This window comes from Petaurus breviceps, unplaced genomic scaffold (genome assembly GCF_028583685.1).
Source record: "Petaurus breviceps papuanus isolate PSGF00001 unplaced genomic scaffold, PetGlider_PUasm1.0 126, whole genome shotgun sequence".
In the NCBI taxonomy this organism is placed as follows: domain Eukaryota; kingdom Metazoa; phylum Chordata; class Mammalia; order Diprotodontia; family Petauridae; genus Petaurus; species Petaurus breviceps.
In genome coordinates, this window is record NW_027185655.1 from 7,333,920 (window position 1) to 7,361,796 (window position 27,877).

The window sequence follows — 27,877 nt, forward strand, 5'->3', positions numbered from 1 at the left end:
TCTTTATCCTGCCAGCTGTTGAAATGGGAGGGCCTGCCTTGCTCATTGTCTAACACACAGTTTAGATTCCAAACTCTAGCTTTTTGCTTATTTGACACCAGGGATCCCAAAGCTTATTCTTTTCTAGTTAACATAGTGAGGCTGCTCAGTTGGACTCCATGACCTTTGGAATTCGTCCTCTGACTGCTGACCCTGGGCTGTAACTGCTGCTGCCTTACTGATGACAGCCTGAGAAAGAGAGCAAGGAAATGTCCACTAAGGTTTGTCAACTCTCCTATTTTCTTGGCAGTTTTTCCTGCTGTGTGTCCAGAGCCTGTTAAATGAAGTTTCTTTTTACAAATGTGTCTGTGCTTTGTGTGACTTCAAGGGATCTCAAATTAGCCTTTGTGGAATTCAGAACTATTCTGACTGGGATCTCTAAGGTGCTCTCTCTCTCTTTCCCTCCCTTCCTCTCCCCCCACCCCCTCTCTCTGTCTCATTCTGTGTCTCTTTCTCTTCCTCTGTCTCTCTGTCTCTCTCTTCTCTCTCTCTTTTCTCTCTCTCTGTCTCTCTCTCTGTGTCTCTCTCTCTCTCACTCTGTCTCTGTCTCTCCCTCTTTCTCTGTCTCTCTCTCTGTTTCTGTCTCTCTCAATGTGACTCTTATCTTGATAGGCACAAAGCATCTCCAGGAATTATGAATTATAGATTTAGAGCTGAAAGAAATATTACAGTTCATTGGCTCCAGCTTCCTTGTTTTGCAATTAGCATCAAGGAACAGTGAGTGATTCCTCCCTTCCTATTGCCTTCCATTAAGGGGCCTGTCTACTCTGGATCTAGGCACACAGGTTGAGCTAGGTTCAATTCTGGGGGAATCAGCCCTCTAACAAGAGGGCAGTTTGGCTTCTTTTTCCTTAAATTCTTCAGCTTGTTAAAGCTCCACCCTCGTGCTCCTGGGAATAATTATTCAGACCTCATGTTATAGTTCATATCTATGATCTCTACAAAAGGGAGGTAAAAAGATACTCAATTTATAATAAAAATCATTTATTATTTATTATTATTTCCCACTCACAAAAACTGTGTATACTAAAAGACACAAAAAGACTCCCAGCACACATTAATAAGGCTTCAATTACTTAAGGCATGGCCTCCCTGGATCTGGAAAATCTGAGTAAAATTTTTTGGCCCTCCCTTCATACCAGAGAAGTCTGAAATTTTTCTTTTTCTTTCATGGTGGGTTTACACTATCTTATTGTAAAATTTGGAGTAAGTGTTTGGTCATAGGCTCTGTGTCATCTGCAGCTTCCACAAAACTCCCCCAAAATTCCCATTTAATTTCTTATGCTGACCCATGATACATTGAAACCATAATGGGGAAAGTCATGATGTGGAAGGGATAACTGCTATTATTCTCTACTGGGAGGTAGAGTTACAAACATAGAAACATGAAGCAGTTTGGACCACTGAACAGGCAAAGCTACATTTCACCTTGGTTTTGCACTGTCCAAACAATTCCTATAACATCTTCCTGCCAGTGATCATCTTCTGTGATGGAGAAACTCCCTTGGGCCAACTGGCTTCACCCAATGGACCCAGCACCTCTCAAGCTCACAAGGTCACCTCTAGGTCTAGACACATCCATCTTGAAAACAATGTTCACTCACCTTTTCTGGAAAGGAAACATAAAGAGGAAAAGACAGCCAGAGGCCCAGGCATAAACTCTCCTGGCTGCTTGAGCCATGATCCTGGGAGTGGCCACACTCCTAGCAAAGAATATCACTAATCTCCCCTAATCCTTTACTAAAAATCTGGTGGCAGAGAGAACCATTTACCACACAGGAGAGTCAAGGGAAGGAATCTAATCAAAAGTTGTCTTTTCTTTTTAACTGATGCAATGCCTGACAATACTAATGATGTGTCACAGGGCAGGGGAAAGAATGAGGAGACCACTTAGGGTTTTCATCACCTTTCAGTATTGAGTCACACATGTCCCTGGAGTCACAAGAATTTTCCTAAGGAGCCCTATTCACCCAGTGTTGGGTGGCTCCTGTAAGCCAATCCAACCACAAATACAGTCAAAGAAACTGAGGACCCAGTGATTTGATTTTGGGTTCTTCATGTCTAGCATTCTCCCACTCTGCCTTACTTCTGACCATCTCAGGTCCTTTTTGTAGACAGCCCAGATTTGGTGACTAACTCCCAACCCCTACTCTGCCCTTTCCAGGAGATTGACTATAAAATTTACATCAACAGCTGTTCTGTGTGTGTGTGAGAGTGTGTGTGAATGTATGTGGGTTCAGGGCAGAGCAGGACATAGTAGGACGGGGCAGGAAGCAGGGAAAGAAGAGGCAGAAAAATGAGTTTTCCTTTTTAAGTAAGACTTGTACTACAACAGAGGAAAAGTGAAGTGAGCAGAACCAGGAGAATATGTACACAGTATCAGTAACATTGAACAATGAAAAGTTACACCACATTTTACATTATGCTAAGCCCTCTTCTCCTTCAGAGGTATTATTCTTATCTTTAATTCATTCATTGCATCAATCTTCCCTAAAGTCTTCAAAATCTTTCCCCAAAGTCTGCTCAAGTCTTAATCAATCATAGATCTATAGATAACATAAAATATGTGATTGTTGCCATTGTTAGTCGTTTCAGTTGTGTCCTTCTCTTCATGACCCCATTTGGGGTTTTCTTGGCAAAGATCCTGGTGCAGTTTGTCATTTCCTTCTCCAGTTCATTTTACAGATGAGGAAACTGAGGCAAACAGGGTTAAGTGACTTGCCCAGGGTCACAAAGCTAGTAAGTATCTGAGACCAGATTTGACCTCAGGAAGATGTCTTCCTGACTCTAGACCCAGTGCTCTATCCACTGTGTGACCTAGCTGCCCTGTATAAATATAAAACATATACACAAATGTGTATATGTCATACATTTATATATACACAAATTCAGATGAGTGCAATTTCTGCCCCTGACATACACAACTCTGTGACTCTGAGTAAGTCACGTGACTTCTCAGTGGCTCATGCAACTTTCTTTGTTATATGTTACAGGGCAGGTGCCAGGGCCAGTGTGTGCTGAGGGAAGAAGAGTCCTCAAAGGGAATTCCCTACACCAATGAAACCATGGGTCTGATAGGAAAAAAAATTAGAGAGAAAGAGAGAGAAAGAGGTAGATGATTGATAGATAGACATATATGTGTACTACTATGTGTACACCCTACTTTTTTTTGGATGACAGGTGGTGCTACATTAGATAGAGAGCCAGACCTGAAGTCAGAAAGACTCATTTTCCTGAGTTCAAACCTGGCCTCAGACAGTTACTAGCTGTGTGACCCTGGGCAAGTCACTTTACTCCAATTGCCTTCCTCCCCCCAAAAAAAGGTTTTAAATAAATTCTATTTCTGTTTGCCTTGAAATGATGGAAAAGAGTACTGGATCTGAAGTCAGGAGACCTGGGTTCAAATCCTATCTCTGCTACATACAGGTGGGTGAATTTGAACAAGTCAAGTAACCCCCTTGTTGCCTCTTTTGTAAAATAATGGGGTCAAATTGAATGGCTTCTATTATCCCTGATAGCTTTTAATCTACAGTCCTGTGATCTGGAACAATTATTTATTATTGTTATCTATTACTATTGTTATTATCCATTATTATTACTATCCATTATTAACAAGTGTCCATTAAAATGGAATTCTTTTTTCCTACACAGATATTTTCAGTTGTCAGTGAATCTTCTGAATCAATTCCAAATTCCACTGATGACTATACTGGACTCAGTCGTGTGCTCTTTGAGGATAGGGACTGGTTTTTGCCTTTTTTTAATCTCTAACTTTTAGCACAGTGCCTGGCATGCTTCATAAATGTTTGTTGACCGTCTTGAGCGGGATCTTGTAATAGTTTTCACAGAGGCTTTTATTTTAGTGTACCTCTGTGCTCAGACTTAGCTTCAACACCATGAGCTCATTACTAATTCCATGCTTCTTGAACAATATTTTTCTTTCAAGAGAAACTTAAGGCATCTGGGAGTGGGAACTCTTTCTTAGCCAAAGAAACTCTTTGTATCATCAGTAATGTTTCTGGATCATCTAAAGGTGTTAGTGAGCTTCTAGCTTTGCTAATCACTTTCTGAGTCTAATTTTTAAGGTCTGGATCTATGACTCATGTGAATTTAAAGAACAGGTATAAGGAGAAGGGTAGGGATAGGGACAGACATAGGAATAGGGTAGGAATGAGGCTGGACTTGGGATTTCACTGATTTAAGGAAATCCTGGGAAACTCACTCTCCCAGTGGAAGTCGAGGTCCATTGACTTACCCAGAGTCACTCAGCTATCATGTGTCAGAGGCAGGATTTTGTAGCTTTGAATCTGTCCATTATAACACAGTATCTCTGGTGACCTTGAACACTACATTTATTTAAAAACCATAAAGATGCTAATTATATTATTCATTGAGGCAGCTTGCTGGCAGTTTACAGAGCACCAGGACCTGAGTTCAGATGCTACCTTTGGACACTGACTAGCTGTGTGATCCTGGGCAAGTCACCTAACCTCTGCCTACTCCCATTCCCTCAACTATAAAATGAGGATAACATATAGTACCTTAGAGTTGTTGTGAGACCCAAATAAGACAGCATCTGTAAAGCCGTTAGTATGGTGCCTAGTATTTAGCAGGCATCTATAAATGCTTGTTTCCTTCCCTCTCCCCTTCTTTTATAGTTTCATTAAGGCAGCTTTACTGGACGTCTCTACTTTGACCCAGAATTGTTGTGGTATTATTTTAGCTGTGTCCAGCTCTCCATGACCCCATTGGGGGTTTTCTTGGCAGAGCTACTGGAGTGCTTTGCCAGTTTCCTTTTCAGTTCTTTTACAGATGAAGAAACTGAGGCAGACGATGAGTCTTCCTGATCACAAAACCAGGGCTCTCCCCACTGCCCCACCTAGCTGTCCTGATCTATGTCTGATTGAGGAGGTTCAGGATTCACATAAATGGAATGCTCGGCACTCCGAGAAAGACCCAAGGCAATTGCTTTAGAATGTTTATTCAGAATATGTGTATATATAGGCAAGTGAGAAAGAAACCAGAGATAACAGAGTAAGAGGCTTAAAGATAGCAGAAAAAGAGTGACTAAGATTAACAGTGGGTACATACATACATACATATATACATATACATACATACATATATTTACAAGCATCACCGTTGCAGGGAAGCACTAACACCTGACCACACAAGCTGGGGAATCCTTGGTACAGCCATCAGGGTCCCACACGGGAGGGTCCCCGGAAAGACGTCTCCTCCACGGGTGAGATTCCATTTTGGAGTTTGAATCTTACAGTTTAAGTAGTGCTGAGAACAAAGAGGGCATACTGCCAGGTGTTTTTAGCAAGGATCGTATCTTGCGTGAGGCCTGGGATGGAGGTCAGTCCCTCTAAGGCCCCCCCAAGAACGATGTTTCCTTGGAATGACTAGTTTCAGGAGTTGGGCAGTTATCATATCTCTTGACAAGGACATGGCCGGGGTCCCACGAGAGGAGCAGTCCTCACGTTCTCAGGATCCCTGTTCCCAAACAGCTCAGGGTAATAGAAAGGTCATATTGATTTGGGGCCTTGGTTTGTATAATCTTATTCTTCACAGAGGGGCTTACCTTGTCCCTACAACCTAGTAGAAAGAATGCCACATATGCACTTCAATATGAAAGAGGACTCTGATGTTTTCTATTTGTGTGACCTTGGGCAAGACACTTGACCTGTGCTGATCTCAGTTTCCTCAGTTGTAAAATAAAGGGGGTAGAACCAGACAGACACTGAGTTCCCCTCCAGCTCTAGACCCATGGAAATACTTTGGCAACTGAATGGCAGTCATTGTCTGAAAAGTAACAGACTTGCATTTCTGTCAAAGTGTCCTTTAATCTGGACTTCAGTGAGCCTATCCAACTAATTTTCCCTCCATTTGGGAGCCTTTTCATTGAACTGTCACCCAAATGAGGTGTGTGTACGTTATGCTTTCCCAAGAGCTTTCAGGCATCCACATTTAGCAGTGATTGATACTTCTAGGTATTTGCATTGGAAAGAAACTTTCTGGTGAGAACATGGAGATGTTCAGCATCTGGACAATTCCTTATTAATGAGACACATTTTCGAAAACCTTTGTTGCCAAGAAAACCTCAGACTGGGTGAGAATTGGAACCCATGGTCCTAACCTGAGTCCTTCTGTGTGTGGTAAAGCCAGCTGGGGTCCCAAGTCCTTTGCCAGTCTGGTGTGGGGTTGTTAGTGGGAATGTATGCCCATCCTACAGAGAGGGTTGTTGTCCCCCCTGTTACCACATGAAACTTTTTGTCAGGAATGTTTGTACTCATTGGGAAAACATAAAGCCACATTCTGTGAGAGCTGCCATTTTCTTCCTCCTCTCTATTACTGAAGCCTTGACTTGCCCAGGGTCACACACCTAGTAAGTGTCTGAGGCTGGATTTGAACTCAGGTCTTCCAGACTCCAGGCCCAGCACTGTATCCACTGTGCCCCCAGCTGCTCCTATGGCAAGGTCTTTTCCTAAAAACATTTTTTTTTTTGCTTTTTGGAGGGGGAAAGGTAGGGCAATTGGGGTTAAGTGACTTGCCCAAGGTCACATGGCTAGTAAGTGTTAAATGTCTGAGGCCAGACTTGAACTCAGGTCCTCTTGACTCCAGGGCTGGTGCTCTATTCCCTGCACCACCTAGCTGCCCCCTAAAAACATTTTCAAGACCTCTAAAACTGATAGTGAGCTAGGGGACTCACTTGAGGATGTATCTGACCCCTAAAGATCTCACTCTCCTTGCTTGACTTTTGCTCTGAAATTTCAATAAGAATTTCAAAGGTAACGTTTGATTTTATTCTATTATAATTATTTGATTTATTAAATCTTCCCCTCCCAGAGACCTTTGTTCAGTTTGTCACATGGCCTCAGCCCATATTTACAACCTGCCCTTTGTGTTCTGCTAAAGTGTGTAGTACTTTCAAATTCAAGTTTCTGTGCCAGTTGCCTACCAACGATTCTGATTAGTATTCGGTTCATCTCTCTGCACCTCCTTCTAGAATGCTCACCCTGGAAGATTTCATCAGGAAGGAGCCCAAGACCATCCATGGGTACCCCATTGTCTATGCATTTTCACACAACTGGGAGAGAATAGAAAAGTTCCAGTGGAGGCCAGATGACATTGTGATTGCCTCTTACCCCAAATCTGGTGAGTCTGGTGACCTTTGGAAAGTCTACCGACCAAGAGACCTTGTAGAAACCCTGCACTTTTATCAAGTCCTTGCCCTCCTCAGATAACAAAATTGATCTTACCCCATGGTTCATGTTTCCTGGCAGAGATAGATATTTTAGCAAGAGGGAAAAAAAAAGACATTTTATGGACTCCTAATACCTTGCCCTATCATCATGTGAGCAGGGCTAAAAGGGAGTATTGTTAAATACTAGAGAAGGGGAAGCTTTTGAATTATTCACACACTTAGTTTATTCGTGTTATTCATTGTCACTGTTTTGTCATTTCAGTTTTGTCCAACTCTTTGTGATCCTATTTTGGGGTTTTCTTGGCAAAGATACCGGAGGGGTTTGCCATTTCCTTTCCTAGTTCATTTTACAGATGAGGAAACTGAGACAGTGTTCAGTGACTTGCCCAGGGTCACACAGCTAGGAAGTGTCAGAGGCCAGATTTGAACTCATGAACATAAGCCTTCCTAACTTCAAGGCGTAGCACTCTCTCCACTGGACCACCCAGCTACCCTCAAGGATCTCCAGTGGCTCCCTATTGCTTCCAGGAACAAATACAAACTCTTCTGTTTGGCCTTTAGAACCCTTCATAACCTGACCTTTCTCCTACCTGCTCATCACCTTATTCTTTACTCCCTCCCACCTACTCTGTGGTCCAGCCAACACCGGCCTGCCTGCTGCTCCTCAAACACAACATTCGTCCTCCTCCTCCTCGGGGTCTGGGGCTGTCCCTCCCCTCTTCCTCTTAGCTTCCCAGGCTTCTTTGGAGCATCAGCTCAAAGCCCACTTCCTCTAGAAGGCTTCCCCCACCCCTGCTGTTGCTAATGCCCTCCCTTTTACATTCCGTTCCACCTACCCTGGGAATGTCTTCTGGACCTAGTTGTGCATGCTGTCTTCCCCATCTGAATGTAAGCTCCTAGGGGGCGGGATCTGTTTTTAACTTTCTCTGTATGCTTAGCTCTTAGCACAATGTCCAGCTTACATGAGTAAGTGCTTAATGAATATAAAGAGAAATAAATATATAATATATAATTATATAATATAAAAATATAAAATATAAAAAGTGCTTAAAAATGTTTTCTGATTTATATAATTCATCATTATTATTTCAATAACAGCCAGTAGAAAGGATCTGGAGTAGACAGGCAGGCTTAGGGAGGTAGGGCAGCCAAGGGATGTCCCAGTTGACAGTTTGGGCATAATGGATTTTCCTACACCTGAGCCCCTGGGCCTGAGTCCCCAGTACATGCTTCCAGAGGCCCCTGATGTGGACCACTCTCTTTTCTGAACCATTATTTCCTGCCCACTGCTAAATGACTTTTACATTGGGTCTTGAGCCTGTGGAAGGATTGGTAGAAACAAGGTAAGAATTGGATTATGGGGCAGGATCATGATAAGGGGACTTAAGTGTGGGGCGACAAGGTCAAGGCAGGGCCCCATCATAAGGATCTGAGGCAGAATCAGTTACCATGAACTAGGCCCCATTACTTTCAATGGGCAGAACCAGGCCAGGACACAGCAGAAGTACCTCCAAACTAAACCACAGGAGCTGGGATCTCTCCTTTCTTTCATATCCTGCCAGGAGAGGGGCTGGTCCCAGTGCCCCTAGCCCATGCCTACACATGGGGATGTTAAATGTTTGAAGTGGAAGGGGACAGTCAACAAACACCCACCATTCCAACCCTTCACCTTTGCACAGGCTTTCCCATGCCTGAATTGTACTTTCCCCAGTTCCAGTACTACTTCCCACATGAGGCCTTCTTGAACTGCTAGTGCCCCCCACCCACAATTGACTTGTATTTGTTTCATCTCTTTAAGCGTAGACTAATATGTATATATATTATCTCAACATAATGCCATGTCCTCAAGTGTAGTGCTAGAGAGAGAGAGTTTTGGTTTTGTCCCTGGGTCCCTCCAATCCCAACAATGTAAATGCTTTGTAATTTGACTGATTGTGAGGAAGAAAGCTTGACAGGACTGTACAGTGAACCTGGAAATGTTCAATGCAACACTACTCAGTACAACAAAAAGGATTCAGTACAACAAAAGTTCAAACGGAATAATTAAAAAATTGGGAGAAGTTCCCTGAATAGCTGAGGTAGGTTCATTTGATAGACATTATAGCCTTGTCCTGTTTCAGGTACCACCTGGATTTCTGAAGTGGTGGATATGATTCAAAATGACGGCGACATTGAAAAATGTAGTAGAAATGCCATTACCGAAAAAGTTCCCATGTTGGAATTGTTTGTTCCAGGGCTGAGGATGACAGGTACCTCATTTGCTTTGTCTGCTTGTGTGTTTTCATTACTCTGTCATTCTGATGCATGCCATGCTGAATTAAAATAGACATAGCAGTATTTGCAATTCTCCAACTCAGATATGGATGATCATGATCATGATTTTTTGCCTTCCTCCCTCCTCACCCACCACCACTGGGAAGATAAGCAATTCACTATAGGTTGTACATGTGCAGGTACCCAAATCATTTCCATAGTTGTCATATTGTGAAAGACTAACTATATTTCCCTCCATCCTATCCCATCTCCACTTATTCCATTTTCTCCTTTGTCCCTATTCCTTTCCAAAACTGTTTGCTTCTAACTATCCTCTCCCCCAATTTGCCCTCCCTTCTACCATCCCCCCTCCTATCCCCTACCCCCCTATTTTCCTGTAGGGTAAGATACCCAATTGAGTGTGTATGTTATTCCCTTCTTGGGGCAAATTCAATGAGAATCATGTTGTCCCAATTCCTTTCACCTTCCTGTTCTTCCCCTCCATTGTAACAGTTTTCTCTTGACTCTTTTATATGAGATAATTTTCCCTAATCTATTTCTTCCTTTCTCCTTTTCCCAATAAATTCCTCTCTCATCTCTTAATTTTATTTTTTAGATATCATCCCTTCATATTAAACTCATCCTGGGCCCTCTGTCTATGTATACATGAACATGCAGAAGTCCACACTCACATATATTTATGTACAATATACTCTCCTATACATGCATATGTATGTATGTATACATATATACACATATATTCCCTTCAACTATACTCATACTGAGAACAGTCTTATGAGTTACAATTATCATTTTTCCATATAGGAATGTAAATAGTTTAACTTTAGTAAGTTCCTTATTATTATTTGTCCCTGTTTACCTTCTCATGCTTCTTGTATTTGAAAGTCAAAGTTTCTGTTCAGCTCTGGTTTTTTCATCAATAATACTTGAAAGTCCTCTATTTCACTGAATGATCATATTTTCCCCTGAAGCATTATACCCATTTTTGCTGGGTAGGTGATTCTTGGTTTTAGTCCCAGCTCTTTTGACCTCTGGAATATCATATTCCAAGCCCTTCAATCCCTTAATGTAGAAACTTCCAGGTTTTGTGTTATCCTGATTGTGTTTCCACAATATTCAAATTGTTTCTTCCTGACTGCTTGCAGTATTTTCTCCTTGACCTGGGAACTCTAGAATTTGGCTATAATATTCCTAGGAGTTTTCTTTTGGGGATCTTTTTCAAGAGGTGATTGGTGAATTCTTTCAATTTCTATTTTGCCCTCTGCTTCTAGAATAGGGCAATTTTGCTTGATAATTTCTTGAAAGATGGTGTCTAGGCTTTTTTTTATTATGGCTTTCAGGTAGTCCAATAATTTTCAAATTATCTCCCCTGGATCTATTTTCCAGGTCAGTGGTTTTTCCAATGGGATATTTCACATTACCTATTTTTTTCATGTTTGGATCTGTTTTATAGTATCTTAATTTCTCATAAAGTCATTAGCTTCCAATTGCTCCAATCTTATTTTGAAGGAGTTATTCTCTTCAGTGAGTTTTTGAAATTCCTTTTCCATCTGGCAAATTCAGCTTTTTAAGGCATTCTTCTCCTCATGGGCTATTTGGGGCCTCTTTTGCCATTTGGGTTAGTCTATTTTTTAAGGCACTATTTTCTTCGGTGTATTTCTGAGTCTCCTTTAACAGGCTGTTGACTCTCTTTTCATGATTTTCTTGCATCATTCTCATTTCTCTTCCCAATTTTTCCTCCACTTCTCTTACTTGATGTTCAAAATCCTTCTTGAGCTCTTCCATGGCCTGTAACCAATTCATATTTTTCTTGGAGTCTTTTGATGCAGGAGTTCTGACTTTGCTGTTTTCCTCCTACTCCATGCCTTGATTCTTTTTGTCTCCAAAAAAGGAATCTATGGTTTGATTACGTTTCCTGGTCTTGCTCATCTTGCCAGTCAATTTCTTGACCTTTGAGCTCTTTGCCACAGTAGAACTCTGCTTCTAGAATGGAGAGAGCTTCATCCCAAATTGCTGGGATTTTCACAGCTGCCAGAGCTATTAGTTGGGCACCCTCTCTACAGACACCACAAACTCTGGCTTACTGGTCACACACCCTAGGACCACCACCCAAGACTGGGATCCAGATCCAAGCAGGTTAAAGCAAGAGCAATTACCCTATGAATGGTTGTTTGATACCCCTGCAATCTGCAAACCAGGAGCTCCTGAGACAGCCAGGCAACTGCTGTCTTCTCCCCACTAGTTCTCACCTTGGGGACAGGGGCTGGACCTCGCTCTGGGTCCCCCTGTTCTCACAAAGTTCCACACTGACCTTTTACTTTGGGGGGGCGCATTTATGGGTTGATAGTTCTAGAAATCACCACAGCTGCTGGTGATTCTCTCTCCTGAAGTCTGCTCTGGGACTGCCGCTGGTCGGGCCATGCTGGGGCCAGGAACCATGCAGCTCATGGGGGGCTGCACTTGGCTTCCAGCTCAGTGTGATAGACCCTTCCTGTCCACCTGCTGGGCTTCTTTCAGTGGAAGCTTTGTTTTTCTCTCTCTCTTTGTAGGTTCTGTAGCTCTAAAGTTTGTTTAGTCATTTTTTTTAAAGCAACCAGGATTAAGTAACTTGCTCAAGGTTACACGGCCAGTTATTTTGTGTGGGTGCTAAGTATCTGAGGCTGGAATCGATCCCAGGTCTCCTGATGCCAGAGCCGGCGCTCTTACTCACTGCACCACCTGGCCACCCCAAGAGTCATTTTTTTACGTATATTGGAAGTGATTGGAGAGGAGTCCACACCAAGTGTGTGCTTCTACTCTGCCATCTTGACTCTGCCCAGCTCTTACTCTTATATGCCAGGTACTATGCTAAGCATTTTACAATTATTATCTTATTTGATCGTCACAACAACCAAGGCAGGTAGGTGCTATTATGATACCTGTTTTACAGATGTGGAAACTGAGACAAACAAAGGTTACATGAATTGCTAAGGGTCTCACAGATAATGGGTATCTGAGGATGGCTTTGAACTCAGGTCTTCCTCTCTCCAGGTGAGGTACTCTATCCACTGCATCACCTAGCAGTAAATACAGTCCTAGCATCTCCCTGCAAATGAAATAACAATTAACCCTTTAATGCTTTAATATTTGCAGAGCACTTTACATGTGTTATCTTACTTGATCTTCACACCTCCATGAGGAAAGTGCTATTATTTTCCCCATATTTATAGATGAGGTTGTTTTTCATCCTTCATTCTCCAACAGGACCAATGACATCACGAGGGTGAATTGGGTCACATGAATTCGATTTAAGTGAGGCAGAGCAATAACATCATCAGTTTCACCCTCCCCCTCCCCCCAGGTGATAGCCTGGGATGCAGTGGTCTTGGCCTTTCTAAATTAAGATCTTTCTCAGGTCTCAGTTTGTCTAAAGCAACTGCCGTTCAATGACTAAGGGCAACATAAGAACTGAGACAAAAGATGGTCTAACTTAACATCACTAAAAAATGGGGGGTCGGGGGGGAGAAGAATCTCAAGGGTTCTGGCCAGAAGAGAAAACAATTATTATTTATACTCATTCTAAGCTGTCAAGACCTAAAAAATGAGCCACAGAGCCTTGGTCTGGTGGCTATTATTGGCCATTCAATGAAAGCCAGGGTGATCTGAGTTTAAAGGTGTAGTCAAGTAGCCCCATTTGAAACACATTGGGCTTTTTTAAAGCCTGCTTTTGCAGAACTCTATTTCAAGAAATCATAAATGAAAATTATAGATAAAAAGCTTTTAAAAAATAATAATAATTGATTGACTGAATGATGGACAAATATTTTTAAAAGTTAGCCCCCAAGGGCAGCTAGATGGCACAGTGAATAGAGTACCAGCCCTGGAGTCAAGAGGACCAGAGTTCAAATCTGGGCTCAGACACTTGACACTTACTAGCTGTGTGATCTTGGGCAAGTCACTTAACCCCAATTGCCCTGCCTTCTCCCTTCAAAAAAAAAAGTAGTCCCCCAAGCATCAAAATAGCTTCTAAAACATAAGGAACCAAAACTTATATTCCCATGTGTAAGATGGCACATATGGTGCCCCAAGTGGAGAGAGGGGCAAAGTGGAAAGAGGGACCACATGTGCTGAGGAAGGAGGACAAGGAAGAGGAAGAGAAGAAGGAGGGGAAGGAAGAAGAGGTGGAGGAGGGGGAAGAGGAGGAAGAGGAGGAGGAGGAAAAGAAGGCTTCTCCTACTGTTGGTCCTGAATACCCAAAGCAGTAATTCCCATTGACAGTCATTCAATAGTCTCAATTAGTTTTTACCAAAGGTATTTGCTCAGATAACATGGTAAAGACAGTTAATACAAAATATTCTCCTAAAACATAGTTTGCTCCTTCCCACCCATGGGAGGCAATAGCTTAAACTTGGACCACAATAGTAGTGAGGAATGTGTGTAAGAAATATGAGTAACAAAGGTTTAATTCACAACACCTGCTCTGGATGGGTACAGGTAAAGAAACCAAGACAAAGAGAGGTTAAATGACTTGCCCAGGGTCACACAGTCAGTGTCTAAGGCAAGATTTAAACTCAGGTCTCCCTGACTCCAAGTCTAACTCTCTCTCTCTCTCTCTCTCTCTCTCTCTCTCTCTCTCTCTCTCTCTTTCCCCCTTTCTCCCCCTCTCACTCTTGTCCCAGCTCTCCCTCTCTCTCTCCCTCTATATATATTTATGTATGTATATACAAAACACTGTGCCACTTAGCAATTTGCAATCAAGTTATCATCACAGACATGCACTGCAATGGCCAAGGCTCAGTCCAGTCTAGAATTTTTATTTTTTCATTTTGCCAAATGGCTTGATGGAAGTTCGCATCTGGAAATTGAGCTGCTGAAGTGGATCAGATTCCAGCAGCCCTGCTCCAGCTTTCCTTTGAGCAAACAGCAAAAGGTTGCTTCAAAACAATGTTTATGTCTCAGAGCCTATTCTTGTTATAACACAGAACATATTATGTGACAGACTTGACTTGTGTTTGTCACACACGATTGTCATTTTTAGAGGACTGGGTACATTTTCAAGTGTAATAAAAGAAAGCCATGCTCATTATGGCAAGCAACATTCCATCTCCAGATGCTTACACAGTCACAGTCCCCAAAACAGAAAATCTTATTCTGAAATATCTGCAAATCTCTACATATAAAAGGAAATCGTGCATTGCATTATTTATGTAACATGCAGAGCTTTTCTACCAGAAACCTATCCATGACACACACACACACACACAAAATTGGAACAGGAAAAATATCCCAATTGATTTTACAATATTTTTCAAGTGGCTTTTATGTGAGCTGATCTGACATTCACTTTAAAATGAACATATGTGATAAGATATAGGAAGCGAAGAGCTCTAAATTTGTCTGGAAGACTTGTTATATAATCCCCTACTTCAGGCATTAAATATTCCAACAATTTATCCCCCTCAGTCTCACTTCCAAGCCTGGGTTTCTTGCTGTTAGTTTATATTTTTTTGTTTTTATTTCTTCATCTATTGAACCAGACTTGTGCTTTCCTTGACATAGGGAATCCCAAGTGAGGTGACTCTCTTCACCAATGCAGATCTCTGCCTGCTCTTAGGTTCGTAGAAAGCTGCCTGGGTCACTGGGATATCAAGGGTCACTCTATGTTTCAGAGGCAAGACATGAACCTAGATCTTCCTGACTCTGAGCTTGGCCTCATATCTGTGATTGATTCCCCATCATCTCTCAATGAGAGGTTCCCCCAGGAGCTCACAGGCATCTGATCCAAACTGAACACGTATGAGAATCCCCTTTACTATATTCAGTGCAAGAGGTCATTCAGCTTCTTCTTAAAAACCTTCAGTCCCTGATTGAGCAGTAGGGAACAGGGAGGGAGTGATGTTCCGGAGAATAGTGAGGGATAGATTTGGGATTTCAGATCAAGTCCTTGCCTTATTTTATACTTGTATAAAATGAAGCTCAGAGCAGTTGCAGTCACTTGCCCATGGTGGCCCATCTTGTAACTGGCAGAAACAGGGTGCTTGCTGTCTCCATGCATCTGAAGGGTTATCATGTGGGAGAGGGACTGGACGGGTTCTGTTTAACTGAAGGGGGCAGAGCCAGAAGCCATAGGTTTCAATAGCAGCCATAGATTTGACCTGAAAGGTATGCAGAGGAAGTAAGAGTCCAATCTGCTTCTTCTGCAGCTTCTGGGTAATATTTTCCTTCTCCCCTTACTTTGACAGCCACACCCAAATGCCTTTCCTTTGTTTTGCTAACCTCTTACCTAGGCCCACCAGCTTCTCTCCTGGTACCTTATCTTATTGACTTTGCCCTGCCAACTTCCTTCTCCTCGTGTTCTCCCTTCTCCTTCACCTAAGCCCAAGTCTTCCTCCTTGGGTCTGTCATTCTCCTTTATCACAGATCCTTCTCCTCCTTCAAATTCTCCAATTTTCCCTCCCCAACCTCAATCTTTTTTCCAAATTGCAAAGCCTTCCAAGTCTTCTCCATAATTCCTTTCTTCTGTTCAAGTTTTCCTGTACCATCTCCCCCAAAGACTCCAAAGTGAGAATCCCAGTGGAGTCAAATGTTGATCCCAGCAATTCACCTCGGCCACCCTCACACTGAGCCTTTGAGTAAGAGGACTTGAGTCCCTATCCTGTCTCTGCACTTTAACTAATGGGGTCCTGATTCACTTAACTGGATGAATGTGACTGTAGTCAAGACAGACCATGAAGGACAAGCCAAGAAGCTGCTAGAACTAATAGAAAACTCAAAATGGCTAAAGCCCATTCTGGGCTTGGGTGTCTCTATCTGTAAAAAAAGGGGTTGACTTAGATGATTTCTAAGGTATCTTCCACCTCAAAGTTCTAGATGAATAAAACTGGTTCAGAGTTGATCTGATGAAAATACTTGTTGAGTCATATCCAACTCTTCATGCCTCCATTTGAGATTTTCTTGGCAAAGATACTGGAGTGGTTTGCCATTTCCTTCTCCAACTCATTTTTCAGATAAGGAAACTGAGGCAAACATGATTATGCAACTTGACTAGGGTCACACAGTAAGTAAGTATCTGAGACCAGATTTGTACTCACAAAAAGTAATGCTGACTCTAGACCCAGTGCTCTGCCTACTGTACCAGCTAGCTGATGAAATTACTTCATAGGAACAAATTTTTTAAGCTAAAGAGTAAACTGACTTCTCATTTGCTTGGGTTACTCCTCAACCCCTACCATGTTTGTTGAAGGCTATACCAAAAGTGCCCAAGTAGGAAATCTGCAACTGTTTCAGAGTTCAACAGCAGTTACTCAGAAAAATATGGAGACAGTTGGCCATGGAATTGATGTTATGGAATATTTCCTGGCAAAGTCTAACATCTCCTTGTACCAAATGGGCTTTTCCTAGGGACTGAGGCATTAGAAAAGATGCCATCACCCCGCCTCATCAAGACCCATCTGCCAGTCGATCTCATTCCCAAGGATTGCTGGAAAAACAACTGCAAGGTAACATGTTTGTTGCAGATCTCTAATCCACCAAGGCATGGTCATCGTCTTCAGTCACGTCTGACTTCATGACCCCATTTGGGGTTTTCTTGGCAAAGATACAGGAGTGGTTTGCCATTGCCTTCTCTAGCTCATTTTACAGATGAGGAAACCGAGGCAAACAGGGTTAAGTGACTTGCCCAGGATCATATACTACTAACTGTCTCAGGCCAGATTTGAACTTAGCAATTTGACTCTTCCTGACTCCAAGCCTAGCACTCTATCTACTGTGGTGCCACCTAGATGTCCTGAAACATAGCTAATGCTCATTAAGTGCTTACTTGTTATTTTGGCAGAATTAGATCTAGGGGCACAGATAATTAATTTCTTCTGTCAGTCTGAAGTTGTCATCTATATTACTGGTCTCCACAAGAAGTTACTGTCTCAACTCCACAGGGCAAGGATTTAAGGATTTAAAGCAAATGTGTATTCATTTCACAACAAAACATCACACCAAGGACTCCACATATTTTCAATGTATTTTGTCTTACTCTGGAAACTGAATGGGAGGCTTAAACTCCAAAATTTGTATTCAGTTCAATTCAATTCAATAAATATTCACTAAGTGCTAACTATATGTAAGTTTCTGGAGATGTAAGACAGAACCAGAACAAGCCCTGCCTTCAAGGGGTTTACATTCTCCTGAAAGACAAATGGGAATCAAAATAGGGATACGTCAATACAAGGTAATTGGAGAAGGCATGGACCATACAGGGTGATTTAATAAAATGCAAGCTCCATAAGGGGAAAATACTGTCTTTTGATGTGAAGCCTCAATGATTGGCTCAGAGTTGACTGATGGAGAAGTAGGTAGGAAAGAGTAGATATCATTACTGGGCTATAGTACCAGCTAGATGCTGGTTTAAATAATATGAGTGGACAAAGTACCATTCAGACAAGGAGTCCTTGCCACACTGGTGATTGGGATTGTAAAGTATGAAGAGAATAAAATGGTAGTGTCGTAAGGAATTTGCTGTAAGATGTGGTTCAGAACTTTGGGGAAACTACCACCTTTTAGACCTAGACCAACCAAAGCAACCCTAGAATGGATTCTCTACTTCGGAGGAATTCTCTGGATATCTGATACTGAAACAGGCATGGACAAAACCTCTTAGGGCAACTGCCATTTTCCCAGGCTCACATCTCCTGCCTATCTAGGGGAAGAAGAAGGGAAAGGAGAAAGAAATTGGAGGGAGGGATAAACTCTCATTGAGTCTACTATGTACCAGGCATTGTGCTAAGCACTTTGTAAATATCTGATTTGATCCTCACAATCACTCAGAGAGGCAGGCAATATTATTATCCTTATTTTACAGATGAGGAAACTGAGGCAAATAGAAGTTAAGTAGCTTGCCCAGCAACACACAACTAATAGGTGTGTGAGGTTGGATTTGAACTCAGGTCTTCCATACTCCAGAGGCCCACCACTCAATCCACTTCTAATAGATAAATGGATTACTCATTTACTTAGCACTTGCTGTTTGCAGGACCCTCTGCTAAGGGATAGGGATACAATTGCAAGCAAAGAAGGCAGTCTCTGCCTTCAAGATGTTTACATTCTACTGGGAGAAAGACAACATATAAAAGGCATGGTAGGAAGGTTTTATACATTGCATGTGTTTGGGGACTTTGCCAATGTATCCATCAATTATGCTGATTTTTTTCTCTGTATAATAAATTACACTATTTATCATACGGGATGTCTCTGAATGAGGGGAAAGTGAAGGGATACATGGGATACCATGGTATTTTAAGAGACAGAAAACATCAACAAAATAAAAAAATGAATCAGCCAAAAAACTTTTAAAGGACAAGGTAGGAGGGGAGGAAACAGCAACATGGTAAGGAGACAGGAGGAAGTTGTATGGAGGCAAGATAAGGTGGAAATCTACCTAAAGGGGAAGAGCAGAGGCACTCAGGATACTGACATTGTAAACGCCCCCTCCCCCCCACCCCTAGCAATTCCAAAGCCAACCTCTAGATGTGAGCTACCATTAAAAAAAAAATCAGGGGCGGCCAGGTAGCACAGCGAGTAAGAGCACCAGCTCCAGTGTCGGGACGACCTGGGGATCGAATCCAGGCTCAGACACTTAGCACCCACCCGGAAACACCTGGCCCTGTAACCTTGAGCAAGTTACTTAACCCCAATTGCTCAAAAAAAAATCAACTCTATTAATGAATCATTAGTTTCTTTCCTGATTACAGTTCTCTTCTTGGGATTCCAACTAAATCTCCCCTCCATTTTCTTGCAGATAATTTACATGGCAAGAAATGCCAAAGATGTTGCAGTTTCATATTACCATTTTGACTTGATGAATAAATTGGAGCCTTACCCTAATTCCTGGGCAGAGTATCTGGAGAAGTACATGACTGGGAAAGGTAGGTTGGGATTATCCTGAAAATCGTTTTCATTCTTGAATGTCTTCGTTATTTTTTTTGTATGTTTCTAGCATCTTCCATTTTTATTTATTTTATTTTATTAATTTAATTTAGTTTATTTGTTAGTTTTCTAGTTTCCAGTTGCATATTTCGTTCATTTATCTTATTTTTTTTCCTACGGCTAATGTTTGTCTTTGTTCATTTTTAATCTCATCTCTTTTTTTTCAAAGCATCATTTGGTAACACAAATCCCAATTGTAGCTCTATCCACAAACTTGTGAGGTAATAATAATAATCTACTAGACCAGATCCAGAAAATATTCTGACCTTCTAGAAACTGATCAACTGCTCATAACAAATATTGCTGAGCTGACTAAAAAGAATGGAAATGCAGGGAAATAATAAGTGTATTTTACTTGGTATCTATTCATGCTAGAAAAACCACAGGTGATTTTTGTGCATTTCTTTTCATCACTGTCTCTAGAAAAAATCCTGAATAGTTAGTCTTAATACAAATAATTACCATTCTCAGATTAATACAAAGAAATCCTAAATGATGTATATATACTTTTGCTCTGAAATTTTTCTAATATCCTTCCGATATTTTTCTTACTGTTAAAAATGCCATGGGAAAAAATAGGAACCATAATTATTTCATGACATTTTGATGGACTAACTGCTCAACCACCTGGTGATCCAATAGTGGAAAGTCCCCATCCTCTACTGAAGAAGAAATAAGATATAACAAAGTATGTAAGGCAAGGCAAAGCACACAGTCTCCTTCACTGTAGTCATAAATATTTGTGGTCCTTAGATAAGAGATATCTGTAATCTTGTCTAAATGGTTATCTCAACCCTGAAGTTTTGTTTAATTGGATTTATTTTAAAATTGTGAAATTACTTGGCCATTTCCCTTTGCCTCCTGCCCTTGAATGGAGGATGTTTTCTTATTTTGATAATAAATCCTGCCAGTTGCATTCCAAATACTCCCCTTCTGAATGATCCCCCCTTCTCTATCCCTCCTGGTCCTGTAAAATGTTTTATGTGTCTAGCCTAAGTGACACAGAATGCTTCTGATTGGCTAAGTCATCCGGTAAATATTTTAAAACCCTAAGAAGCTAAAACTGCCATCAGCAAGAACAGTTTTCTTGATTCCTTAATAAATTTCTTTGCTTTCAATTTGGTGCCACACCCTTGACCCACAAAAATACTCCACGGCTGGGTAAGCTTCTCCCAGGATCCTATACCTCCCGATCAAGAGAATCCCCCCACAATGCACACCCAAACACATGTGCTAAACCCAAAAGGATCTAATCCAATGTTTTCAGTTGCCCTGGTGACCAAATTAGATCAAGTCCTTGGATAGTTATAACAGTATCAAAAACCTGATCAGAGAGAAACGTGGTTGGTTGGATGGATTCTTACAGAAATTACTTTTACCTTTGAGAAGATCAGAAGAAAAATCCATGGATGAGGTTAGGTCCCTGGGAAGAGTAAACACCTCCAAGCTAGGTTCTATTTTAACAACAAGAATCAAGCCCCTTAAACAACAAGTGGCAAGTCCTGGGGTTAGATGGTTTGAGAGGCTGCCTCTCTGCCAGCTACAGGAACTTTTACCCCCATTAGTGAGGGGAGTTGGGCATCTGAGCCCAGGGAGATCATGGGAACCTCTGCTGACCAGGAACGCCAGACCCAGCTGGGCTTTGGAGAGCAGCAGAGGCAAGAGGGAACCAGCAAACGCCTGGTGAGTGCAGAACTAACAGGACAGAATGGCCCTGGCTGTGGGCACTTACAGGGGGCTGGAGGTTTGGCTTTGATTCCAGGCTAGAGGGGAGAACTGAGATTTGGGGCAAGAGGCACCAACCACCTGCATCCCCCAGGGCTAGAGGTGATTAGTAAAATTAGCTATTCCCACAAAAAGTGCACAAAGGAGAAAGAATCCAACTATAGGAAGTTATTATGGGAATAGAGAAGATCAGGGTTCATCTTCAGAGGAGCATACTGAAGCAAAGAAACCCCCAGAGAGTAATGTCAAATGGCCACCTGCCCAAAAAGAATTCATAGAAGATCTTTTAAAAATCAAATGACAGAGGGGTGGCTAGGTGTCTCAGTGAATAGAGCACCAGCCCTGGAATCAGGAGGACCTGAGTTCATATCCAGCCTCAGACACTTAACTAGCCATTAAGTGTGACTAGCCATGTGACCTTGGGCAAGTCACTTAACCCCAATTGCCCTCCAAAAAGCAAAAAATCAAAAATCAAATGACAGAGATGGAGGAAATTTTTTTTAAAAGAATAATAATCCAAGAAAAACAAGAAGGGTATGAAAGGAAAGACAGCCAATTAGAAAGGAAGATCCAGAATCTTAAGGAAGAAAATGACTCCTTGAAAACTAGAATGGGGCAAAGTGAAACCAGCAAAATCATAAGAGATCAAGAAATAATTAAGCAAAATATGAATAATGAAAAAATAGAAGAGAAAATGAAATATAAGAAAAACAACAGATTTGGGGGATAGATCAAGAAGAGAAAATATAAAAATAATTGGACTAACTGAAAGTTATGACCAAAAAAAGAATCTTGATTCAATAATACAAGAAATAAAGAAAATTGTCCTGAAGCATTAGAACAAGGGGAGAAAGTACAAATAGGAAAAAAAAAATCTATCACCAACTAAAAGAGATCCTATGAGGAAAACTCATAGGAATATCATGGTCATATTCCAAAACTCAGCTTAAGGATAAAATATTAAAAACATCAAGATTAAAAGAATTTAAAATGATGGTGCCACAATTAGAATAACACAAGACCTAGCAGCAGAGACATTAAAGGACCGCAGGTCTTAGAACAATATATATCAAATAGCAAAAGAACTGGGGCTCTGGTGGAAACTATCACACCTTGAAAAGTTAAGTATTATCCTGAATGAAAAAAAAAATAGACATTTGATAAACTCTCAGACTTACAAAACTTTGCTAAAAAAAAATCCTGAACTTAATAGAAGATTCAACATACAAGAACCAAGAGAAATATAAGGTACGTACTGAAGACTGATTACAAGTGATTCATAAGGACAGACTGTTTTTTATATACATAAAACGTATGTCTAAGATTCTTATTAATAATTGGGTAGCTCATAAGAAAGACTGGGATAAACCTGAGTATGATATGAATTTGAAAATTAAAACCATTTAGGAACAGCTAAAAAGAATAATTATTTTATACAAATAAGGTACAAGGGGAAGAATCAATACAAAGGAATTAGATGGAGGAGGAGGGCTGGTAGTTCTACTTTAATTTGGGATTGGGTTTAAGAGGGAACAATACACATGTATATTTAGAAGAGCATAAAAGTCTTCTAAATTCAGAAGAAATAAAATGGTAGGAGCATAGGATGGGGGGAGAGTACAAGGGAGGGACCTTTAGAGAGAATGAGGAAATAGGTAAAAGGGGGTATTTAGATTTATGGGAATGGGACAACAGGGGAGGGATTCTTGGGGGTGAGGTAAGTAATAGGAGGGCAAGGTAGTGGGCAGAAGTAAAGTAGAAGGGGTGGCCAGGTAGCACGGTGAGTAAGAGCACCGGCTCCAGTGTTGGGATGACCTGGGGATCGAATCCCGGGCTCAGACACTCAGCACCCACCCAGAAACACCTGGCCGTGTAACCTGGAGCAAGTTACTTAACCCCAATTGCTTAGGGGTGGCCAGGTGGCTCAGCTAGTAAGAGCACCGGCTCCAGTGTGGGGATGACCTGGATCAAATCCGGGCTCAGACACTCAGCACCACACCCAGAAATAACTGGCCCTGTAACCTTGAGCAAGTTACTTAACCCTGATTGCTTTAAAAAAAAAAAAAGAAGTAAAGTAGAAGAGGCAGGAGGGATAGGAAACAATAGATATGCACAAACATAAAAACAAAGATCAGGAGTAGAATATGTTTGGGAGAGCATATGTCTCTATATGTATATACTTATGGCTATAGAGAAACATCTAAACTTTATTGTAGCCTTCATGGGGGGCTGGGGGAACGACAAAGTAAAAAAGTATACAGCAGAGATCAAAAGAAAACTCACAAGAAAGCAAAGATGGACAGTTCTCAATGCAATGTGTAGTATTTATCATATAGGCTTTCTATTTGAAATGAAAATTGTTACACATTTTGAATCCTCTCATGTTCTGCTATGCACACAACATGCTTTTTTTTTCTTTCTTACTTTGTATTTAAGTTCCAATATATAATTTTGTGATAATGTTTTTGTTTCTTTTCTCTATTCTGCATTTGTGTTCTGGTCCTAGAGTCTAAAATAAAATTGGAAAAAAAAAAAAAGAAATTACTGGGGTGGCTAGGTGTCGCAGTGAATAGAGTACTGGCTCTGGAGGACCTGAGTTCAAATCTGGCCTCAGGCGGTTAACAGAAAAACTAGCCGTGTGACCTTGGGCAAGTCACAACCCCAATTGCCCTCCAAAGAAAAAAGTGAAAAAAAAAAATTACCTTTTCCTTTCTCTGGATTTAGTGTCCTATGGTTCCTGGTTCACCCACGTGAAGAGCTGGTGGGATAAAAAGGAAGATTATCCTCTGCTCTACCTGTTCTATGAAGATATGAAAAAGGTAAAATAGATTATGTGCTACACTGTGGCCAATTCCCCTCTATATCATGGGGATAAGAATACATATGTGGTATGGGACAGGTAGGTGGCGCAGTGAATAGAACACCAGCCCTGGAGTCAGGAGGACCTGAGTTCAAATCTGGCCTCAGACACTTAACACTTACTAGCCATATGACTTTGGGCAAGTCACTTAACCCCAATTGCCCTGCCCTCCCCCCTCCAAAAAGCAAAAACAAAACAAAAAAAGCAATACATACGTGGTCTTATACTCTTCATTCATCCCCTGACTGGGTGCTGGTCTGCCTAGCTATCATTGGTTTCCAAGCTTCCTTTTGCAGATGGATGTTTCCTTTGTAAACATTCCAATTATCTTATGAATGCATGAAGTTTTGGCCTGGGCAGTTCAAAATCTTAGTTGATTATTAGAAACAACTCACACTCACAATATGGATGGGTTTCAATGTAGCATGGAGGGTCTAGTCCATTCTCCCAGAGTCAGACTCTGGGCACCCTCAAGATCTTAAGGAATTCTGAACACTTGTGGATATCTCTTCTCTAATTTCTCCTCAGGTCACATTCCCACTGGGGGTATTTCCCTCACTGTTCAGAGTCAGTGACATGCCCCAGTTTTATTTAATCTCACTTAGCTTTTGCAGAAGAACATTTGCCTGGAAATATACCAAGAACTCGGTGAGAAGGAGGCTGTATCGGACTTGAGCTAAGTCTGAGCCCTTTCTCCTCAGAGAGTGAGGGGAGAGTCTCACTTGTTGGGGGGGAAATGTTTGTGCTTTTGTTCTTGATATACCATGAGCCCTGCAGTGAGCACAGGCACCTTTGCCATGGATCATAATAGTTTGAACTCTTCATTGTGCTCTCTCAGATTCCATCTATAGAGGGTGGCCAAAAGAGAGTCTTTGCACCCTGTTTGATCACAGAGGGTGGGGTAGTTATAACTTCCAGGGAAGAATAAACAAATCTGAACCATTCCTCATCTACAGCCAGTGAGCTGCTTCTGTGCCAAGTGGAGAGTGGTCTACCCTTTTCCTTTTTCACATGCCTGATGGGCAGAATGGCAAAGGGAAAATTCAAGACTCAAGTGAAGAAAAAAAAATAAACCTATTCAATGTTCTTCCTCACATTCTGACCAAGCTCCTATTTCCTGCAGTCCTTTCCCTTGGTCTTTAAGAAAGGCAACAAGATCAAGTTGCCTGACAATCAGGCACCTGAGTGTAGTCTCAGAGGGTCCTCTCTGCTTCCCAGAATGTCTACCTCAAAGATGAACAACTTCAAAGTCCAGCAAGCACCCCAGCATCCTCAGGGTTTGCTGCCAACACAGGTTCTTAGATCTGCTTTGTTAAAGGAAAGCAACTCAAAATGGGTTAACAAGCTTACTTTAATCAGTCAAACATATATGGTTTACCTCGTTCAGGGGAAAAAGGTCAGCACCCTGAACTTCAAAGTATACAGGCAGAATTATCAAGACAGAAACAGATCAAGTAGACAGCTTTCCAAACTGTCCAACCATTACATCCATATCAAATCAACATATGGGTTTCAACATCTGGGTTTTTCAAAGCTGGGGGGGGGGGGCCCCTCTGGACAACAGCTTCCCAGAATCCAGATCAAATCACAGAACACTTCTCAAAGTGAGCCCCAAAAACAAAGCTACACATCAGGACTTATATAGCCTTCTCCTGGCTCAGAGAATGTAACAACCTTTTGGACCCACTGGCCAATCAAAAAGCATCAACTGAAAAACAAGCCTCCCACCCCAGGCTCCAGGTGCACTTTAGCCTAGGGGCAGGGAAGATCTTTAAAATTTACATTCCCATTACAAACCCTTGCCCTGAAAATGGAGTCAGTTATTTATTTAGATTTGGGCTTGGTGAGGAGAGGAGGGGCAGAGGACCAGAGAAGGCCATTTCAATTATAAATCACCAGGACTGATCATATTCCTTCTCTTTCTCCTCTTCCTTCTTCTTTGTACAGAAAGACAAAAGAGAAAAAGTGGAGGTTACTATGCAGAGAAATCTACAACCAATAAACATACCTCAGCAGAGAAGTACTAGACCAGAAGCACATTTTCAGAGCCCATGTGTACATTTGGCAGCTAGATGGCACAGTAGATAGAGCACTAGGAAGACTCATCTTCCTGAGTTCAAATCCAGCCTCAGACACTAGCTGTGTGACCTTGGGCAAGTCACTGAACCCTGTTAGCCAAGAAAACCCCAACTCTAACTCTAATTCTATTCTTCATACCTGGCAGGAGGTAAGGTAGGGATCTCATCAGTACTAGTTACCATCACCTAAGGGAACCCCACAAAAGTCTTCGAGGGAGTGGGGAAGGGGAAGAATATCTAGGGATCTGATATATTCCTTGACCCCCAAGCCTCTCTTCCATCATCTCTCCCTGACATATTTCAGAAAAAACTAATTCACTGAACTACTTGGCAAACTTACAAGTTTTTTTAAATCTCTTTACCATTGGCAGAACCCTAAGAAGGAAATTGAGAAGGTGATGCAGTTCCTGGGGAAGAACCAAGATGAAGAAGTCTTGAAGAAGATTATCCATCATACCTCATTTGAAATGATGAAAAATAATCCCTTGTTGAACTTCACAAATGTATCGAGTAAAATGATGGATCACGAAGTCTCCTCTCACATACGGAAGGGTAACAATTTTCCTGAAATTTCCGATAACCATTTCTGTGCTCTCACTGTTCGGTGTGGTGAAAGAGATTATAATAATAATGTGCTTGGAGAGCTGACTTTCTGAGTTGTTGGTCACCTGTTTATGCTACACAAGAGAGAATGTCCAGAGGTAGAAAATAAATTGGGAGACTTTCCAAAGCATTCAGGTATCGCACCCATGCTAGCTCATAACGTGTTCCTTTTCTAAGATCTCACAAACAATTGTCAAGATAGAAATATCTTGGAAATTTAACTCCTTTTCTTTTCTATTTTCCAGGGATTATTGGTGACTGGAAGAATCACTTCACAGTGGCCCAGAATGAAATATTTGATGTGATGTATGAAAAGGAAATGGCCAGAACCACACTAAAGTTCTGCACAGAGGTCTAAGGTGACCTAACTCTCAAACTTTTATTCCTGCATTATAAGTTGAAGGCACCTGTGGCTAAACCCCCATCCTCATTTGGTAGATCTTCAGTGGTTTCTACCAGTTTCTTACTGCCCTTTTCATGTCCTTATTAAGACCCTTCTCCTCCTCCATCTTCTTTCTTCTAATAAAGGGACTTATATGGTTCATCACTAAATATTACACATATATATGTATATATATGCTAGGGTTTAAAATAATTAAAGGAAATCTCACGAAGGGCAGAAATCATAAAGGTTGATTTCTAGCCTTCCATAAAAATGTGCAAGGAATTAGTCACTGCCTGATCAAATTCCTCTTTTATACCTTGTTCCCAGATTCAGTTTATCTAAGGTTAAATGGCAATGGATCAAGCCCAAGTATTTCTGGACAAGGCAGATTCAAATTGACATGAGAACTAGGGTTCTCTGGCTCTGGACAATCTTCTTATTTGTTCTCTCTCTAAGCAAACTGTTCCACATGGCACAAGGCACCTTTGACCAACCCTACCTCTCTTCCAATACTCCCAGTCCCCAGAGCCCCACCCCCATGCCCCTGGGCCCACCTTCAGCCTATCCTGTGAGGACTTGGCAGTCTCCACTCTCAGTGCTGTTGATTGTATGCTGTTATGAAGTCTTGATTGAATTTTGGGTTCCCTGGTACCCGAAAAGCTCCCTCCTCACTTTCACTTCTTCCAGGGTCTATATGGGAATTGTAGTGATCCAACTTACAATAAAAGGCACTGCAGCAGAGCTCT

The 27,877-nt window shown here is 41.5% G+C and overlaps 1 protein-coding gene across 1 annotated transcript; it reads left to right on the forward strand.

Annotated features, from left to right (window-relative positions):
* Window positions 1–27,872, forward strand: LOC138164431 (sulfotransferase 1B1-like). The gene is made up of 8 exons (XM_069092254.1): window positions 1–260; window positions 7,052–7,200; window positions 9,370–9,498; window positions 16,904–17,001; window positions 19,293–19,419; window positions 23,930–24,024; window positions 26,515–26,695; window positions 26,992–27,872. The coding sequence occupies exons 2-8, from the start codon at window positions 7,053–7,055 to the stop codon at window positions 27,102–27,104; spliced, it is 891 nt and encodes a 296-aa protein (XP_068948355.1). The 5' UTR covers window positions 1–260; window position 7,052; the 3' UTR covers window positions 27,105–27,872.
* The last annotated feature ends 5 nt before the right edge of the window (window positions 27,873–27,877 follow it).